Raw genomic sequence first — 21,482 nt, 5'->3', positions numbered from 1 at the left:
GTGTTTTGACCATGGAAAAGGTACTATATAAACAAAAATGTATTATTATTGTTAGCATTACTATTAGCATTAATGGTTGCACACTTATAACGTCTTGAGCATTTTTCCCTTTTTTTCAGTCAATTTTCATAACCTAGTCTTGTAGTGCTTGTTTCAAAAGAAATTCCTAACCAAAGTTGGCTCTATTATGTTGACTTTCAGGGGCCACTAGAGGAGAGTCCATGTAATGTAATCACAAACATGTTTTAAAGGTCACTCACTTCAAGAGTAACTTTGAGTCTAGAGTAAGAAGGTGAAGTGGGGCAATGTTTTAGAACAGTGGTTCCCAACCTTTTATATGCCCTGCACTCGTAGAAAATGTTTTTATTCATTTTCAAAACCCCTACAAATGTAATATCACATTTAAAGATGAATCAAATTTCTAATTTCTAATCACAGTCAAATTTCTAATTTTTGAACCACAAAGTGAACCACTTAGAGGACAATGGGAGAACAAATTGAACTAAAAAAAAATAAGCTTTAAAATTTATACATAAAATGCATAAAATTAAAATATAAACCAAGCAATTTACCATCATAAATCTTTTTTTTTTTTTTTTTATTATTAATTTTTATTGTAATCATTCCATACAAATAGATCAATTTATAACCCAACAAAATTGAAGACAAATCAAACCCCACCCCTGAGAAGGAGAGCTTAGCCGAAGGAGAATTGCTTAGGGCTTCTTAATAAGGCAACAATAAACAAAAGAAAGGGAGAAATAAATATATATGTAAATAAGAGATGGAGAAGGGAATTAAATGTGGTAATAGTTATTTCTCTTATTCTAAAATAATATTGATTAAATCCTGCCAGGTTTTGAAAAAATTTTGTAGAGATCCTCTAACTGAGAATTTGATTTTTTCCAATTTCAAATAATATAAAACATTGGTTTTCCACTGACTTATCAGAGGAGATTTAGGATTCTTCCAATTTAACAGAATAAGTCTGCGTGCCAGAAGTGTAGTGAATGCAATCACAGTTTGCTTGTCCTTCTCCACTTCAAGTCCGTCTGGAAGAACACCAAACACAGCTGTTAATGGGTTAGGAGGGATTGTGATACCTAGGCTGTCTGAAAGGCACTTAAAAATTTTGGTCCAAAATGATGTTAGTTGGGTGCAGGCCCAGAACATGTGACCCAGTGAGGCAGGAGCTTGGTTGCAGCGTTCGCAGGTTGGATCTTGCTCTGGAAATATTTTGGACAGTTTTAAGCGAGACAGATGAGCTTGATATATAATTTTTAGTTGAATAATTCTATGCTTTGCGCATATGGAACTCGAGTGAATTCTCTGCTTTGCTACCTTCCACTCCTTTTCTGATATATTAATTAAGAGATCTTCTTCCCAATGTCCTCTTGGATCTTTGAAAGGTAGGGACTCTAATACGATTTTATATAATGTGGAAGTGGTGTTTAATTCCTCGAAATTGAGCATTATTTTTTCCAGCATTGTGGAGGGTGTACAATCATAAATCTCAATCATCTTGTAAATATGTACCCCGTGAAGCTTAGACACTCGATTGATGATCTGGGGGGTTGGGGTATCCTGTGAAGCATCAGGCACTACAAGGAAATGAAACACGATCAACGGTCGAGACGTTTAGGGGATTGGAGACCCTGTGTACCAATGGGTGCCAGCACCCCGCTAAGCAATAAAATACAGTTTGTAAGCTCTATCTCCCAATAACACCTGCACTGCAGTTCAAAAACAGATACGTTGCACAGTTAAAAATGTTGCGCTACTTCCAGGACTGCCAACAGGAGAAATGGACAGCAGGTGTTGCATCCAGTTCAGTCCCCCTTATCCCAAAAATGTCAAACCTTGAAATCACTGACATTTTACATGAGGGCTTGCACAGAAATCAACACTAGACCTCTCCTCTCTCTACAGATTCCACTCTCTTAAAAAAAAAGTTATTTGCCTTTACAAATACTCCGCCCAAAGCAAGAAACCTACGAGAACAAGCATTTCTGTGGCTCATTCACAGGTGATAATTGCATGTGCAATGCTTGATTCGTTTCATACACACGACAAGAGTACTAACTAATAAATGACCACAAATGAAGGAAAACTGCAAGACACCGATTGCACCGCTATAAAGTCAGCCAATCGTGGTGCTGGCTTCCTCTTTGTCGCACCCCCTGAAATGCCATCTTGCATCCCCTGGGGGTTTGTGTACCCCAGGTTGGGAATCCCCAGTTTTGTAGAAAGAAAAAAGAAAGGAAGCATGTTTTGTTATTATTTTGAAATGGGTAACTAGGCAAGTTAGTTAGGAGGATTACCTTATAATATGGACTGAAGTAGGGAGTTCCTGAATGTGGAACTGCCATAGTTACCAGGGATTGGTATGCCCTCGAATTATGAACAATGTTGTAACCAGATTTGGAAAAAAAACAATCTGATACTGTGATTTGTGAACCTAAATTTTGTTTGCCATACATACATACATACATTCTTTTTAGCAGAAGCAAACAATTTGTTCAGGGAGGATCCTTAAGTGATTAGAGCAGATGCAATGTTCACAGATATTGAAAGAATGTACTACACTTGGGTCTTTGAGAGCCTAATCCATACATGGTATTGGGCACAAATAGCTCACTGAATATACTAAAAGTGTGGGTAGTCAAGGCTTGTCATGATGTCTCAAGCCAAAAGACCCATTGGCAAGATATGACGTCAGCTCTGTGCCAAGAACCATGCTTCCTCTCCAACCAAAAGATGGAATTGCAGTCATCAAAAACCCAACTGAAGAACTACTGCTTTTGCACTGTTTCAGTAGTTTCCCTTCAGCTTTATTTGTATGTATGATTATACTGTAATGCATATTAGAAGCAAAAAGCTGCATCTTAAAGCAACCAGAATATATGGTATTTCATTTCTCTTGTCTTAATATTACCACTTTGGTTACTAAAAGAGGGGTATATATACAGGTTCAAAGTATGAGCTGAATTTGTAAAAATTAACACATTCCTAGGAAGCATGCACCCTGCTGGACAAAGAGGGTGAGGCCATGGCAGCCTGGAATGTGGTTAGAGGACTGATCATTTAAAGGGAGGTGAGAAATAGGGGTAGCAAAGACAGGCTTGCAGAAGTAGTAGGATTTTTGTGCTTTGTTTTGCGATTTTCTTTTGCTACATTTGTGTAAACCAAGAGATCATTACTTCATTTGGTGTATTTTGATTAAATAAACCATTCTTCTTCATATCCGGCATAATTATAAGAAGCACAGATCATGGATACTGTTCATTTTGCAAACTGTACTACCTGGCTGGCAAGAAGCTTTCAATGGTATGTGTTGTTTGTGTGAAATACTAATGAAGAAAGCCATTGTTACATGTGAAATTCAAACAAGGTTGTCCTTTATGCACTTATAGGCGGAGCCCCCATGTTCACCAAGGCATCATGGCAGACTAAAGAAATGCAACAGAAAGCTTCCTTTTATTAATTAGGTTCATTTACATAATACAGTTCAATATAATTTCATTTTCACCAATCAGCATTAGATACAGTAAATGGTATACTCCAGAAACACACTTCTTAATTAAGTATTATGTAAAGTCACAACCATCCATCCATTATCCAACCCGCTATGTCCAAACCACAGGGTCACTGTTGGGTCTGCTGGAGCCAATTCCAGCCAACACAGGGCGCAAGGCAGGAAACAAACCCCTGGCAGGGTTCCAGCCCACCGCAGGACACACACACACACAGACACACACCAAGCACACAGTAGGGACAAATTACGATCGCCAATGCACCTAACCTGCAAGTCTTTGGACTGTGGGAGGAAACCGGAGCACCCTGAAGAAACCCACGCAGACATTGAGAGAACATGCAAACTCCACACAAAGGACCCGGGAAGCGAACCTATGTAAAGTCCCAAACTAGTTAAACATATCAAAAGTCCCAGATATAACAAATAATAACAATAATAGCAGCAACCCAAGCTTTTCCTAGATAGTCTCCCATCCAAGTACTGGCTGGGCCTGAACATGCTTTGCTTCAGGTGGATGACCTGTTATGAAATGCAAGTGGTATGGCTGCTGGCTATAATAAGACTAAGTAAGACTTCTCCTATATAAACTGTTATCACCGAAGAAAGCACAAGTTGAATGTTATATACTGTATGATCTAATTTTCTAATCTAAAATGTGCTGATACAAATAAATCAGGATGTCTGAGCTTAACCAGTGGGCAGTTTCAAGCATTTTCATGTTGGCTACCATAGAAAACTAAAAGTATCCTTCAAACTATTCTCTATACACAGTAAATAAACATACAAGTCCATCCATCCAGTTTCCAACCCGCTGAATCCGAACACAGGGTCACGGGGGTCTGCTGGAGCCAATCCCAGCCAACACAGGGCACAAGGCAGGAAACAATCCTGGGCAGGGTGCCAACCCACCGCAGACATACAAGTCTTTTTCTGAAAAAACATTCAGCAGTCAGAAATATATTCCAAAAGTAGAAGTAACATCTGAATGGATAAAGTGTTCAAATAATATGAGGTGGTCTCCAGATGTAATCCAGCCTGGGATACCAAAAAGATGTTCTAATTGCCTAAACATTTCAGGACCAATTTTTAATTAGAGAATAGTTTGATGGATATTTTGCCTGTCTGTTTCCAATTGTGTTTCCTTTGAGCTATTTATTTATTTATTTTGCATTGTTTGGTTAAAAATACATATGTTCTCAGTTGTATACAACATTTAATACTACATGTTCCATTATAGTGTGGCAAGGTAATTTTGTTCCTATAGATAATTTTTTAAAAGAAGACAGATAGTACCACTTTGAATGTGCCATCTGGAGGTACACATGGGTGACTAATTTGCCGTAATCCCTGTACACAGAGAGGTCCATGAATGAAACTTTCTCTAAGAGTGCAATCAACCTTAGACTTTGCGAATGTGCACCTTTCAGCATGACAGTGAGCCGAAGCATACAGCTAGGACAATCCTGGAGACTCTTACTATCCTTGAGCACAGCCAAAACACAGATTTAAACCCCATGGAGTATCTGTACAGACATTTCCCATCAATGGGAGCTTGAGATGATTTGCCACCACAAAAGGAATAAACTGTCCAAAGCCAGATGTTCAATGCTTGTAGAGACTTACCCAACAAGAATCAAAGCTGTAATTGGTAACAAAGGGGCTTGTGCAAGGTACTGAATACTTATGATGAGACATTATAGGGTTTGACTTTTAATAAATTTGCAAACCTTTCTGAAAACAGGTCTTCACTTTGTCATTATGGATTATTGACTATAGATTGATGGGCAAAATGGCTAATTTACCCATTTAAAACTAAATCTACAACACAATAGAGTATGGAGAAAGTGAAAGGAGTCTGAATATTTTCTGAATTCACTGTAAATTCCGCCAAAGTTTAAAAGCAAATCTAGACTGTATTTAGGGAATGGCGCCCTTACATGCACTTTGAAGTTTGGAAGAATTTGTGTTTCATTCTTTCTTTGAATAATGTTAAACACATCAAGATAGAGAGACACTTTATCTTTAAATATCAAGTTTCTACTTAATTTGATTTCTACCCACTCTTTTCATTCTGGGTGTGCAAGAAATTACATCAGTGCTACATAGTCTGTCATCTAATGCCTTCTCCTTGTCTTGCACTTTAACCTTATAAAAACAAAACCGATGTTTTATATTATTTGAAATTGGAAAAAATCAAATTCTCAGTTAGAGGATCTGTACAGAATTTTTTCAAAACCTGGCAGGATCTAATCAATAATATTTTAGAATAAGAAGATAATTATTTCTGCATTTCTTTTCCTTCTCCATTTATCTTTTTTGCCCTATTAAACTCAACAATTTAGGCATGTTTACAAGCCTTAAGTATTACTCCTTTGGCCATGCTCTCCTTCTCAGGGGTGGGGCTTGATTTGTTTTCAATCCTATTTTTTGTAAAAATTGATCTATTTGTACGGAATGATTACAATAAAATTAATAAAAAAACAAAAAAAACACATTTTTATAGACATACTGTATTTATTGAGACATGTACAATTTCATCTCTATTAAATACATTTTTTTTGTTCCTGCCCTTATTATTAGGACAAACAGATTTTAAAAATGAATAAATGAATGAATATTTCCTATATCTTTCTGCTTTCAAAAATCAGCACTACGACACATAATTAAACCAGTCGTTGCAGGGTTTAAAATCCAATAATCATAGAAGAATTACACAATGACATTTAAGGATTCTGAGCTCAGACACAAAAAATGTATCAAAATGTTGCACATCAAAACGTATATATAAAAAAAGGTAAAACGGATAGCAAAGCTTAAGCATGCAATGCGGGATCAGTGGCCTCAAATTTCCAGAAGACCGAGTATAGGTTGTTGCTGCAGTTTGGAGTTTATAGGTTTTCTTCACCTTTTTTTTCTCACTATCTACTACGGTTTTTTCCACATTCATAAGGTATGGAAGCTAGCTGGCAGCTCAGGATGGGTTTGCGACCTATGCAATGGACTAGCAACATAATTAGGTCTTCTTCTCTTTTTTGTACCCAATGCTTTTGGGATGGATGCCAACCTCCACAACCTTATGTTAATACTGAGGAATTATTAAATGAATGAATGAATGAATAGATGGATGGAAGCAGGAAGAGGCAAGCCAAGAACCTAATAATGGAATATTCAGCGCTTCGTTATTATTGGAATACAAGGACTGTAAGCTAGAAGTACGTTCAGAAAGGATTCAACACACAAAGCACACTTTTAAAAATGTTTAAAAATTTTTATTATTTACATAGAAGTAAAACAGCATGTGCTCTTTAAAGTTAGGTGAATTGTCTACATGGTGGATTATTGGTATCTTAACAGAATGTATCTCAGTGAGATGTCAGACTGTCAAATGGTAAGAGGTGGACATTGCCAGATGACACAAGCTATGGTGCCATGTTTTAAAGCAGGTTTAGGTGTAGTCCTCAGTGGAGTGGATAGCTACTGTTGAGTGATATCCGCTCCTCACCATGTGGGTATATCAAAAATAAAGACAATGTGGACACTAAACTAAATAGTGCATCTGAATAGTTAAATGGTGGCCCTCAGTCGCTACAGATTCACTCCTGGCACTAAAGTAAATTGCAGTAAGGGCAATGAATGGTTTAATTCTACAAAGGCATGGTTTAAAAAGGAAGGCAGGCAGCCATGATGCAGGTGGAAGTGAAAGCTGACCCTGCCTCTTTTGTGTACTTCTCTAAAAGAATACATGTGTACTCCATTGGATAGAATCTGATAAGTAATAATACTCCAAGGGCACTGCACTATGACATTTGTATTTGATATGCAATCATTAACAACATGATCTGCTTTTAATCAACAATGTGCATATCCATTTTAAAGGCATGATTTTTCATTACATGGTTAGGAGGAGCCAGAGCCTACACCGACAACTTTCTGGTCTTGCATTTTCACAGTGTTTGTGGAACCTTTTACTGTTTGTTTTGTACAATTTGAGATTTTTCCTTTTTTGTTTGTTTTGGTGTTCACAATATCATAAGCTAGGCCATGACAGCATGGCAGGAGTTTCGATTAGAATCATATTTGTACATGTCATCAGACAACAGTGGGAGGGGGTCCCTTGGAGTTCAAAGAGAGATGCCGGTGTGCAGCAATAAATGGAAAAGACCCAGTACACAGTAGTGCTGTGTATCGGCCCACTTCAAGTCTTGCCCCTTACCATCAAAAAAAGCTACTGTTCAATTGATAGAAGAAGTTCATGAAAGATACATGTTGCCTTTGTGTGATTTTTATTCTTGTCTGCTTAAGATGCCACAGAAAGGAAATCCCATGTTTTCTTGTGTGAATATGACTACATAAATATAAAAAAGTCATAATCATGGCATCGTTAACTATGTAAGATTTTAGCTGATGTCTAAAAGTGATTAACAGTTATGGACTATGGACTCTTGAGGTAGTTAATATTAACTAAGATAAAATGTGTTCAGCTAAGTGAATAACTGAGAGTCTATAGATATTTAAGGAAGGAAGAAGCACTGGTACTGTAAATGAGGAATAATGGCTGTAGGCAGCCTACGAGTTGGCAGTAAGGGTAAGGTGCAAATTAGACATTTTCCTAGTCAGCACAGGCTGGCACCACAAAAATGTGAAAAATTTAACAGAAATGCTTAAAGTTTAATGACTCATTATTATTATTATTATTAGACTGACAGACTGAGGAGATCGTTCCTCCCCCAAACTATGCGACTCTTTAATTCCACCCAGAGGGGTAAACGTTAACATTCAACATTATACATAGTTATTGTCTGTTTTTTTTTTTCACCTGTATTATTATCATTCTTTAATTTAATATTATTTATTGTATCAGTATGCTGCTGCTGAAGAATGTGAATTTCCCATTGGGATTAATAAAGTATCTATCTATCTATCTATCTAGGATCACTGTGCTAACCTCAGGCCTAGTAAATGCTATAGCATAACAGCAAATACACAGCCAAACTCAACAGTCAATACTGAGTTCAAATACAGTTCATGTCATGTTTCTTTAATTTTCTTTTACCTTGTTAAGTGGTCCTGGAGAATTGTGTCGATAAATTCATGCATGCATTGATGCTCAGTGGAGTAATCCAAGAATATCTGGAAAGACTTTGTATAACTGCTTTCATTGCCCAGCAAACTCTGCAAAGGTGATGCCATCTCTGCCTTGCTGAAATAGAATTAAACATGAGTCAGGATTGTAGAGAGTAAACTATTGGTAGTGACTTAAGACCTCCCCTGCATAACTTGGCAATTTATTATCTGAAAGGCAAATAGTTACTATCAAAGTTCACCTAACACACCTCAAAGGAAATTGACGCCAAAAGAGGTGATTTACCTAGAAATACCTTAAATAATGGTCAACTACAGAATAAAATACAATATCATACCTCAGTTAAACACAATTTAGGGTGCTTTGCACTTGATTTGCTAATACATGTCTTGAACTACAATCCTTATGAATTTTATTTTTGCATAAGCTAGTGACCACAATGAGAGGCACTGAAAATAGCTAAGCTAAAATGATTGCTAAAGAAGCATTGATTAAAACAGAGTCACCAATTAAATATTTATTATGGCCTTTTAGCAAAGTGGCATTGGAATTAGTTCTGACTCCTCATACTGTAGATCCAACACCCTGCATTTCAATTCCTGTGTCTGGTCTTTCTCCCTCTGTCGCTGTGTGCTTTTTTTCTCACACATCCCAAGACATGCACGTTGGGTCAATTCACAATTCTATGTTGGGTCTGTGAGAATGTTGATGTGGAATGGGAGTGATCAACAGGCACCCTGTCCAGACTTGGGTCATGTCTTGTATCTTAAGTTGCCAGTAAAAGATATGGAACTGTACAGGCCTCAGCTGGATCAAGCAGTTTATGGTGTGTTGATCTTAGTGTAACCTTTGACACTATAAATCATAATAGTCATCTGCCTCACTTTTCATCAATTCTAGCACAGTTGTATCCTTGTTTAAATCTTTATCCATCTTGAAACTAAAAGTATTTTGTTAAAATTTGTAAATTTAAATCTTGTTTACATTCTGAGATCTGTTCTCAGTCCTCTTCTTTTTCTAATAGGTGCTCCCCTTACAACAAATTATTTGAGATGGTCTCAGCTTTTATTCTTATGTAGAAGACTACTCAGATTTAAATTTACACCAAGTCCACCACTGATCTGACACCCTATTGCTTGTTTTAATGCATTTCTGATTTACATATCTGGCTGGATGCTAATTTCAATTTTGATAAGATTCAAGTGTTATGAATTGCCCCCAACCTGATTGCCTCTAAGATTCCAGACTTCAGCTTTAACATTTATGTGTATTGACTCAACTATCAGAAGTTGTGTGTAATTTAGTTGCCCTTTTTGACTAATCACTTAACTTTGGGCTTCATATAAGCTTAACTGTCAAAAATGCCTATTACCACCTCTGCAATATCACCGTTTTTACCCATCACTTAATAGGAGGGATGCTAAAGCACTTGTGCATACCTTATTACTTCCACTATTGCACTAACATCACTCCTGTCCTTCACCATCTGCATGGGTTGCCTGTATCTGTATGCATCAAATACAAATTATCTAGTTTTTACATATCTTGTCCACCTCCTTCATACATATAATCCTCCACATTGTCTTAGGTCCTCTGGTACTGGGATCTTAATGCTCCTGCAGACCAAACATTTTTCTTGAGGTGACAGATCATTCAGTCATGCTCCCCCCACCAACCTGGAACTTCTTATCTCAACATTTGTCCAGTTGCTCTTCCTTTCTTCAGTCTTAAATTTTTAGCCTCTGTAAAATGTGTTTCAATATTTTTGTTCTATTTACTTGTTCTTTTTTGTTTTTCTAATTTGCTTCTGGTTTGTTACATTTTTTTGTTGTGCTAAGTGTACTTCGGTTTGAGAAGGTACTATATAAATAAAAATTATACCCATTAATTCATTTTCCACTGCTTATCCAAAACCGGGTCATATGGGTAACAGTCTCAGCAGTGACATCCCTTTCCCAAGCCACACTTGCCAACTCTGACTGTGGGACACCAAGGAGTTCGTTCCCAGGCCATCTGGGAGGTATAGTCATCTCAGTGATCTCCTGTCATCTGGCTGTTCCTGTAAAACCTCTGCAGGGAGCAGTCCAGGAGGCCATATCAGATACCTGAACCACCTCAATTGGCTCCTCTTGATGTTTGGGATCAAAGGCACTACTCCGAGCCTCTCCCAGATGTCTGTGCTTCTCACCCAATCACTAAGAGAGAGCCAACTAAGATTATTATTATTACTTTCATTATTATGTTATGCGTTTCAACATGTGATATAAGAAAAGCAAAAAGTAAGAAAGCATAAATTTAAAGTTCACTGTCCGTCAACACAATACATTCAGACCTTTTGAGCGCAGATAATGCAGTTAAAAATATTGACATATTGTGTTGAACATGAGTTGTGCTTTCTTTGAATAAATACACAAACTATGCTATTGCAATTAAACTCTCCATCTCCACAAGTTTCCTACATTGTTTTGAACCCAGGTACTGCAAAAACAGGATGATTTTTACTTTTTGAATAAATTGTATTCTTAACTATGGAAAATGTGTTTATTTGAATTTAAAAACACGATTATTAAATTGATTTTATAACAAAACAATCAAACACATCCTAACTTCTATATGAGAAAACAGTCCAATTATAAACAAAACTAATGTAACATTTCAAACAGTTAAAATCCACCAATCATAATCAATACTTGAAACTCCTCCCTTTGCCAGTATGGAGTGTCATGTGTCAGCACCTGTAGCTCCAGAAAGACGCCCAATGACAGCAAATGAAGTGGACAGAGAAGGCCCCGCCCCTTGAGGCATCATTCTTCGACCCGAACTTGCAACAGGACAGAGCTCCCAACCTGACCTGCTCTAAATCTGCCTACTATGGCTTAAAGAGACAGCCATTGAAAGGCAACATTTGTTTGTGTATGTAGTGCTAACAAGCACTGGTTTTCTACAGTTATAAAATTAAATATGGTGGTCTGGTTGGCTACCCAATTATTCCCTTGCACTTTTCTGATTTACATAGGTGACTAGAAGAGCGATTTGATATGAAAAAGACCATCATATTATAGGCTTCTCATATTGATAAAAACACTAGAACTTAAACAGAAACACTGGCAGCATAGGCAGCAGCATGTTAAATAATAACCTGGAAAGCTGTCCCACCATTATGCAACACCCATCTTATCCTGGTGGAGGATGCTCACATTTCATGTGTTGTTGAGCTCCACTTTTTATTTTTGTGATCTAGAATGTTATCATAAACAGCAAAGGGAGCATAACATTACTCATACCCGAACAACCACAACACATTGTGAATGGCTCAACAAAATGTCTTCATGTTACAAGAGATGAGTTTGAAGTTTTTCTTTTCACTGGAGATTGGCTTATAAATACTATATGACATGCAGATGCATGTAAAACTTATGTCTGAAAACACTTCCAAACAGGATCTAAACACCTTTCTCCTTGTATGAATACCATGAATTTCACTGGAAGTGAAATGCAATTAGTTTCACAATTTTTTTTTTTGCAAAGAAAAACACTGAGTTTCTCTGCAAATTCCATTTCACACACATCGTTTTGCTTATCATTAATGTGAAGCCTGTCACCTATTGCATGTCTGCATAAGGATGCAAATGATTATGTGGAAACCCCAATCACAACAATTTTCCCTCCACTACCCAAATAACACAGTTTCACCTCTTCATTTTAATTTATCAGGTATTTTGGTGATATATTACCTACAATTGCTGCGTCTTGCTATCATATCTAACTATCAGTGATATATCACCTACTGTAGCTGCGTCTTTTCCAGGTTCCTAAAACTGAGAAGCTACTGTGTTGGCAAGGTATGATCTACCATGAGTCAAATGCATAACAAAAGAAATTCCTCAGTCCAAAAAAGTTCATTTTTAAAGAAGTTAAGAGATGATTTGAAAAAGAACAAATCACAAAAAATCAGGAAAAAGTTATTATACATGCAGAATAAAAGGCAAAAAGGGAAAAAAAGATTTATTCTCTGTTACAATCTTAGCTTTTTCATGTTAAACTTCAGTTACTTTCATTACGTAAAGGTTGTGGCAAACTTGCATAGGCTTCACTTCAGTACGGTTTGTATGTTCAGTACATTCAGTACAGTTTGAATTGGTTTGTCCTCCTTGGCTTACCAACTGCAAGGCAGATCATAGACTGAATTTGTCTCTAGTCAGAATGACAAGAAATAATCAGAATATTCAATCTACAATTTAGATTGTCGGGGTTATAATCTTGCATTGACTATGCACTAATATATTTACACATACACACACACACACACACACACACACACACACACAAACGTTTTAACATAACTAGGAAAATACTTCTAGCAGTTTAACATAAAATAACTAATAAATAGCTCTTACATCTACATCTTCTTCAGTAAATGTCTTTCTGTGAAGAGAGGCACCATGTCAAGTTTGTCTCCATCCATTGAATCATAGCTGCCATCTCTCACGTAAACACAAAGATTTTGTTATCAAGTCAACCTTCAAATTAAGGCATTTCTAAATTAATCATTAAAAACTCAGTGTGAAAGACAGAGCTGTGGGTCTCTTGTTTCATAAGTAACAAGGCTCCAAGTCCTGGCTTGAATTGAGGGCAACTCTAATTATTTGAGCAATCATGTAAGTTAGGACAATTTAAAACAAAAAATAAAAGGCAAATTGTAATAAGTTTTACCTAATTATTTATGAATAGAAACTGATGTGCTGCATAAATGATAATTACATAATTTGTATTTATAAGCCGTTTGCTGTGTTTAACAACCTTAAGACTTCATTGCCTCAAATAGTGTTCACCTACTTATTTGTAAGTCAGTCCTTCAGCAATTTGAGAAGAAAAAAAGGCATTTTAGAAACTATTTTGAGATGGTACAATCACATTTTTTGCAGATGTTTCACTAGCTTTTGGCTATTACTGTATAATAAGAAGCAACCAACGTGATTATTTTACCCATATGGCTAGTACTTTCAGGCTCTTGAAATCAATACACTGGGCCAATCCTGCTATACAATGTGATTTTCTTCTTTTCATCTCCAGTTTTATGTCCTTTAGTTTCCCAGTTTGCCCTCATATTTCTTTATTATTCTTTTTGTGTGGTATTTACTTTATAGCCCTGCCGGGATGTGCAGTTACTTCTGCTGGACCAGAATATGTCTCTGTGCTCAGTCTGGAGGAAAACAAATCAATATTTTATTGCCACATGCTTGGAACACTCCAAGACTTGCTCGTATACTGCTTCTGGTAAAAGAACACTTTGACATTACATTTTTGACCTACTTTTACATGAAAATATTAATATAGTATGTTTGGTGTTATGTCAATAAACAATTAAATCATAGGTTTAAGTACAAATGGTGATTCAGTTGCCTTCTGTCTATAGCCGGAATGTCTTAACTCTGATTGCCTGCATTTCCTCCTTGTACTGTACTCTAGTTTTCTCCAACAGACCATGGAAATGTAGTTAGGCTGACCTGTAAAAGTAAACTGGCTCAGTGTGACTTTGGGTACATGCATGTTGGTGTCCTTGGCAAATGAAACGCACTATCCAGGAAACTGTTGGCTGAAATCCAGTGCTGTAGACTCTGCTTTTCATGATACTGCACTGAATATGTAGGTCCACAAAGTTACAAAAGTTAGTTGCAGTGTACACTGGTTTATACACTGTGTGAGTATTAAATGTGAGTTTCTGGCTTTATTTAACATGAATCACTAACTGATGTGCAGTATCAGCATTAGGCACTGACTTGTGCTTAACATCATGCATAGGTTTATATAAAGTCGTTTATCTTAGTCAAATAACTAACAGCACAATACCAATGGTAAAGAGTTATATCTGCATTGTTTGCAGGTGGTAAGGGTGCCGACTGTCAATTTTTTACATTTAAACAGTTTAAATTGATCTTATATAAAGATGTTGTAATTTTTGTTTAAATAAAGTTTGCATTTTTTTTTGTAAACAATACAAATTGCATCAATACATAAAGCAGCCTACAGAAACTCTAAAAGAATAAGGGACTTTTTTCCATTTAAGCAAATTGTGATTTTTATTTCAACAAACACTTAGCCTGCAAATAACAAATGGCAAATATAAAAGGCTACAGGTTCTATTTGCTTATACAACTGAATCATACCGAAAGCACAACTGGATATTTTAAAGACGCGAGGTCGGTGACAAAGGAGGGTCTCAACTGAGCTAAACATCAGGAACATTATGTTTTAAGTTTGCTCACAAATTGCTCAACTTCGACAATTTTATGAACATCTTTTTTAAGTAAAGCCAGCAGTTTTTTGACTCCCCTTTATTGATTAGTTTGAGTCAAAGGTTCATCTGGCTTGAAAAAAGTTGCAGCACGAGGATTTAAATAAAAGGGTGGCCCTGAATTTGCCACCAGTGGGCCTAATGTTACTTTTATTATTTAAATATTCATTTGTTAAAATTAAAAAAAATTGAACTCCAGTTATATCAATGTAAACTGTATTTCTTTCACGTCTATTTTAAATGTTTTTTGCTGACACTAATACACATCTGCTTACAAATGGTGAAGATAAACTAACGGTCTCTCTTTTGACGACACATACCACATACCAACCCAACGTGAGGCACAAACACCCAAATAATATCCGTTACAATTTTGACCAGAATAGAATTATATAAGGGAAAAAAGAGATGAGATACCGTTGTACCATTCCTTGCAATTCACGTATGAATACCTGATTTGTGCATTTCCAGTCTCTGAATACCTGTGTGCATCTGCCCTAAATTAGGATATTACAGAAATGCTAAATTCAGATTTTTTGATATCCCATATTTCAATCACGTACAGTTATCTGTTGTATCCATGACTGTTGTGCCTTACCAACTAGAACAGAAGTTTGAAACTTTAATACCGATTGCCTTTGTGGCTTGTGAATATCAAACAAATACATGACCTGGCCAATCCTTCGACATTTGACGGGTGGTGGTGGTTGTAGATTTTCCAGCAAACTCAGTGGTACCGTTGTTAGCAAATCCATCACTAAAGGCAGCAAAACTGTCGACATTAGACTCTGTTATATTTTGTAGTTCTGTTTGTTTCCTTTCGCTAATAAAACCTAAAAGGGCTGTTTGTTAAGAGATAGAAATATTCTTGGGGGGAAACGTGAACTTTCTTTTTGAATGACTCTTTTCAGTGAACCATGCAAATCGATTTGGTGGAGCTCAATGGAAGTGCTAAATAACTTCTGTAAGTTACCAGTTGATAGGCAACTGGGTTAAAGAAACTGTAAGAGTAACTGATGCCATAAACTGTACAATCATTACTTGGAAGAATGTTATCTAATGGTAATGATTTCTGGAGTTTTGAGAAGCTTGCACAGTGAGAAGCATTGATGACACCGGCAGGTTGTTTAATATTGACATGTTTCTTACACATGTATTCTTAATATCCCCTGCTATTTTTGAAACAAATAATTTAAATGCTACTAACTGATTACATTTTTCCAATACAGGTGCTGTAATTCAATGTTCTAATTTTGCTTTAAATAATTTGGATTTGAGCGTCAGTAGCACACTAGAAAACAAGGTACCCAAACTATTCTATAACATATCAGTATTTACTTACTGCTCTGATGCTGATCTTTTTGATCATAAAATAGGTCATTACTATAGCAATTGACAAGAAAAATTCATAGTTAATTGTAGAGTTACAGTATTTGAGTGTTCCTCAGTCTAGAGTGCCTCTTTCCCTTGCAAGATTTGGCTCACAAACTAATCAGCACATCATCTCATAACAGGCTTAAGTTTCGAGTTTGGTAGGCACACACACACACACAGACAGACACACACCCATCGTTGTGATACTGATGTCTTCAGTATCGAGAGACCTTAAAATGTCGAGATCCGTCAAAAAACAAGAGATCGAAATTTTTGACAAAGCTAATGCTTTCGCCCATCCCCCACAGATGAAAGATTATAGTGGGAGAGGGCGCAAAGCAAAAAACACACACACAAACCCATGAAGTATGTTACCTTTCCACCAACACAGTCTTAAATTCATGTGGAACTTTAAAATTCAAGTTTTTATTTAAAATGATGAAACTGTTTAGACCAGGGGTCCTCAATCACAGTCCTGGAGGGCCGCAGTGGCTGCAGGTTTTTTTTCCAACCCAATTTCTTAATAAGAAGCACTTATTGCTCAAGTAACACTCCTGCTTCACTTTACTTGTCTCACTCGTTAAGGATTTTGAACCCTTATTGCTTATTTTAGTCTTAAACAGCTGTATTCTTGGTTTTTAATTGTTCCTTATTAGCCATAACATGCAAATGACAAAAGAGATTAGCATTTCTCCATTTAGCTTGTTACCATTTACACTTACTGTGTATTTATTGTGCACTATTACGTTTAATTAAATACTTGGAAGGAAAGTGAAGCGAAAAAAAGAGAAGGACTGAGAAATACTCGGCCGTTTTAGACTTCAAATCATTTGGATGATATCCTTAGAAATGGGAAGAAAATCTCGGATATGAGAATGACCTAACATAGTGGAGTTAAAGCACTAACAAGCCATGAAATGAAATTACCGACAAGAATTGCTTTCTAATTAAGCAACTGGGATAGAACAAAAACCTGCAGCCACTGCGGCCCTCCAGGACCGTGATTGAGGACCCCTGGTTTAGACTGTGAAGTGGTTAAGACTGCAAACCATGAGGTTGTAGGTTCAAATCCTGGACCCTAACACTTTGTGACCATGAGCAAGACACTTCACCTGCTTGTGCTCCAACATGAATAACAAAAGTAACCAAGTGTATCTCAAATGGTGTAAGTTACTTGGGAGAAAGGCATCAGTTAAATATTTAAGTAAATAGTAATGTTGGCATTGGCTCCCGATTATCTTAGATTAGAATAGAAAAACTTCATTAACCTCAAGGGGAAATGTAGAATTATTCAAACTATAAACTTTAGATTAGTTTATATGAAAGTTAATTGTGATTTAATTAACAATGTGGACTGTATGTGTTTTAAACTTGTGGTGCCTCAATATTTTGAGGTGTAATTAATTTTGTTTTTTCTCTTTCAGATATTGATATATAGCAACATAATCCAGGAAAATAACACCATCTCTGATAACCTGATGACATTCAACCAGTTTGTCATTTAAACCAAAAGATACTTACTGTATTTAGCCATAACCTTTATTGTCATGTGTCGGACTGCCAACTCTCATTCACTGTATAGGAGGACATCTGGGTTGAAAAATGAGGACTTTGAGGACACCTTTCCCTATGATGTCATAATATGTCTTTATAATGTGTTAGGGTTTTTTAAAATTATATAAACCTTTATAAATTATGATATGATGGCCACAAGCACAGTCACTGGCAAACTAATAACCCATTAAATATTTTGAATATGTCAAACCCCTTAAATTAACAGACTTAATTCCTTCCATTCTTATTTGGATAGCTTAACTGTCATAAGCCTGTAAAAAATGAAACACATGGTAAATTCACTTCTAGTAAAATGAAAATAAACTAAATTGAAAAGAGTAAAATTATTTGCATTTATCGGCATTCTTTTATATTTTTCCACTGAAATTATTTTTCTCAGTAAATCTGGGTTCTTGGATAAATATGAATAGAAATCTTTACATAGCATGCTACTGAAATTGAATCTTGTGAGCATTAGCCCCTTAAATGAATCTTTTCTACCCTTTCAAAAACAAGGATATTTAGTGTTCAAGTAATCTGTGAACTTTTATGTTCTTTTTTCTGCCTAATGGGTATTCCTGAATTTATGTAAATGAAAGAATTATGAAAATATTATTAAATTACAGGAAGAAGTGACTTATTACTTGATCAAATTGCAACTAAAAACATATTGCACTTATATGACATAATAAACCTGTGATTTTGTTTTTAATTACCTGAAACTTTAATCGTTGACTTGATTCATTTACAATTACAAATCCTTTTTGGAACAAAGGGTGGTAATAATATTTTCCATTAAAATATTACAAAGCACTACTTACTCGCACTTAAATATGACGGACTGTATCTGGATTATGAAACTTCTAGATTAACCAAACTGCTGAAAGAATCGAAAATAAGAAACATAGAAAACGTGACATTGTAATTTCGATTTTGAATTAATTCACTTTGTTACGGTGAATTGGGATTACAAATAAATAAAGGAACATTTATAATGAACTGTCAACTGTCGCCATGAAGATAAAGCTGAATGCAAAAGATGAAGTGAAAAAGCCAATTTGGACAGACTACCCTTGTCAATATCAGCGTTGTTTACTACCGGAATGTAAGTGAATATTTTGTGCGGAAAAAGTGTGAGCAATACTTCCGAAAGTGCTGATTGGTGTACGGCTTTCAATTTTTACTAATGATAAGAATATGGGTTTTCAAATTTTAGGAGTCAAAATTCCGGACATTTTAAAAATTGTATACATTCCTCCCGGACAGTTCAGGCGCGTTAAAAGTGAGGACGGTTGGCAGCCTTATAGCGTGTGCTTTAATATCATTAACTGCTGCGCAGCTGTACACTTCTTGCTACGTTCAGACCATGTTTTATCTTTCAGCTTAGCATTTTGGCAACGAGTTTAGGCAGGCGATTGGCTAGTAGACAGATGCGGAACATTTTAGACGGTCGCAACAATGAATTTGGGAACTAATGAAATTGTCAGCGTTTCCAAAGCTACTGAAATTAGCAAAAACCTGTTGAGGAGGTTCAATAAATCCGCTTCACGATACGGATGACACGGCGCATAAAGAAGGAGATCTCGTTGTCATGGAGACGTTTAAGTTATTAAGAGGACCGAAGTGCTAACTGGAAAGCGGTCTCATTGTTTCAGTACTGGCATTAGGCGTGTGTGCGCATGGCCATTAGGGGTACTTATTTGCTCGTTCGTTTTCATACCGATTCTGATAAAGGGAATGACGTGGCGGTGACTCTGGACAGAAGTAAACGGAAATTAGCGAGCGGCCACATACCGCAGCTTTCAGGTTGACGTTGGAACAACGGGCATGATACGTTATGATTCGTTCCTACTATCCAGGCTGCGCTTTTTAACTTTTATCTGTTTTGACAAAACAACTCTTCTTAAGACCACACGATATTTAGTATATATTTTAAAAATAGTGATAATGAAGTAAGTTTGAACTTACGTTTCAGTTCAATCGGTCTTGTCCACGTAAAGCTGTCTCACTAGAGCCTGACGATTTGTTGGCTGAGCGGAGTGGAGCTTATATGAGCTGCCGCCCCCTCGCCTGCGGGGGGCGGCGTGATTTCCTCTCTGATAGCTCGGCACTGTTTTGTTATTTCTCGTTAGGCACGGTCGTTCTTTTGATGCCCTTCGAACTGTCTCCAAAGCTGCACTTTATATTCAAGAAATGATAATCGACTTCCAAAGAAACGCCATCATGCATTTTAATTACAAGAGAAAAGCAGCCTGTGAGTGAAATGTTTTATATAGCGCTTTCAGCATTTTAATGAGAGCCATGAATAGAATTATGAAGCTGTATTTTACACTGTAACTTAACAGAAAGCATCACAAGGTGCTTTGTAATATAATTCAATATAAAAAACAAGATTTAAAGGGGGCATCTGATACAAGGAGAAGAGCACATAAAGGGGTACCTTGCCTGTGCTGGCACCAAATTAGACAATACATTAAATTGCCTCTTTGTAGGAGCAGAAAGCACAGCGCTGTCAGCGTAGCTATACTGTATTAGCAGAAAAAGCTTTAAAAGGTACAGACGTCAGATCTAAAGTTCAAGAAAGAAAAAGTGCTTGTACAAAAATGAAAATCATAATCGAGCCCCAAGGACGGATGTATAGATGTGGTCCAGTTTCATTACCAGAACTTGCTGAGTCCTATTGCACAAAAATACATTTATTTCACGATGATCGTCACCAATTTATTTGCCATTTTCCAACTTTACTCTGGTTAGCTAGTTGCCCCCAAATTCTTTTTCTTGCACTCTCCATATTGTAGAGCAAATTTAAATAAAACATGCAGCATACGTACCAAATCAGCATTGTTAATAGGATCCCAATACTGTCATCTGTTCCATCTCCCAAAGTATGTTTATTTACTTTATTCATTTATTTTGGTAGTCTTGCTAGGACTGCAATACTTGTTGCTGTAATTTAAGTCTTTTTCATAAATCTGTTTTATTTTTCCATGTTTCCAGCAATATTCTCTAACAAATCAGCCATCAGCTAATGCTGTAGTCATGAATCATTTATAAAAAGTGAAGAAATGAGATCCCAGGAGAAAGATCCCAGGAGCAACTCATGCATTTCATTTTTTTTATTATAAACATTCAGAGGGCAGAAATTGTAATATAAAGACATTTCACTAGTTTTTTTATATTCATTCATACAATGAAGAAATGAACGACAAACACAATACTGGTTCAGTGGTTTTTTATTTATTTTTTGACGCACTTGCGTATCAATTTTTGTTTTTACTTACTGGTTTTATTTGATATACAGTACACATAAAATTATCCTGTCTGATTTTTATTTATGAACGAAAGCAGACAGTGATGCCTTGCATCTGTTATAAGTCATTGTGTGTTATGATTAAGTAATAATATTTGTTCCATTTTTGTAAATATTTTGTCAATGCCATTGTCTGGAAATATGTCCTTAAATAACAGCTGAAATCACCACTGCAATAGTTCGAATAAACATCCCTAATTACAACAATCCTGAGGGATCCTCATTTCACTATGAGAAGTCTGAAGAAATATGGTGAAAACACTGAAGAAATCTGGGGGATTTTTAGCTTCTGGGGAATAGGATATTTTGCAAAACATAGTTATAAAATGCA

At 36.3% G+C, this 21,482-nt stretch overlaps 1 protein-coding gene across 6 annotated transcripts in view; it reads right to left on the bottom strand.

Annotated features, from left to right (window-relative positions):
* The window catches only part of hnmt (histamine N-methyltransferase), an 85,086-nt gene extending 65,134 nt beyond the window's left edge, over nucleotides 1-19,952 (bottom strand). For 2 of the 6 annotated variants that reach the window (XM_051931017.1, XM_051931015.1), the window contains exons 1-2: nucleotides 19,810-19,936; nucleotides 8,589-8,735 (exon numbers count right to left, since the gene is read on the bottom strand). In XM_051931017.1, the coding sequence (XP_051786977.1) occupies nucleotides 8,589-8,725 (137 nt within the window). In that variant the 5' untranslated portion in view covers nucleotides 8,726-8,735; nucleotides 19,810-19,936. Of the gene's footprint in view, nucleotides 1-8,588; nucleotides 8,736-13,015; nucleotides 13,035-19,809 lie in introns of those variants that run through there. The other 4 variants (XM_028806504.2, XM_028806505.2, XM_051931016.1 and 1 more) reach the window with 4 other exon arrangements.
* Between the last annotated feature and the right edge of the window lie 1,530 nt (nucleotides 19,953-21,482).

This window comes from Erpetoichthys calabaricus, chromosome 8 (genome assembly GCF_900747795.2).
Source record: "Erpetoichthys calabaricus chromosome 8, fErpCal1.3, whole genome shotgun sequence".
NCBI classification, from domain to species: Eukaryota; Metazoa; Chordata; class Cladistia; order Polypteriformes; family Polypteridae; genus Erpetoichthys; species Erpetoichthys calabaricus.
The sequence above is the reverse complement of the archived record's forward strand: the minus strand, read 5'-3'. Positions and strand labels throughout refer to the sequence as shown.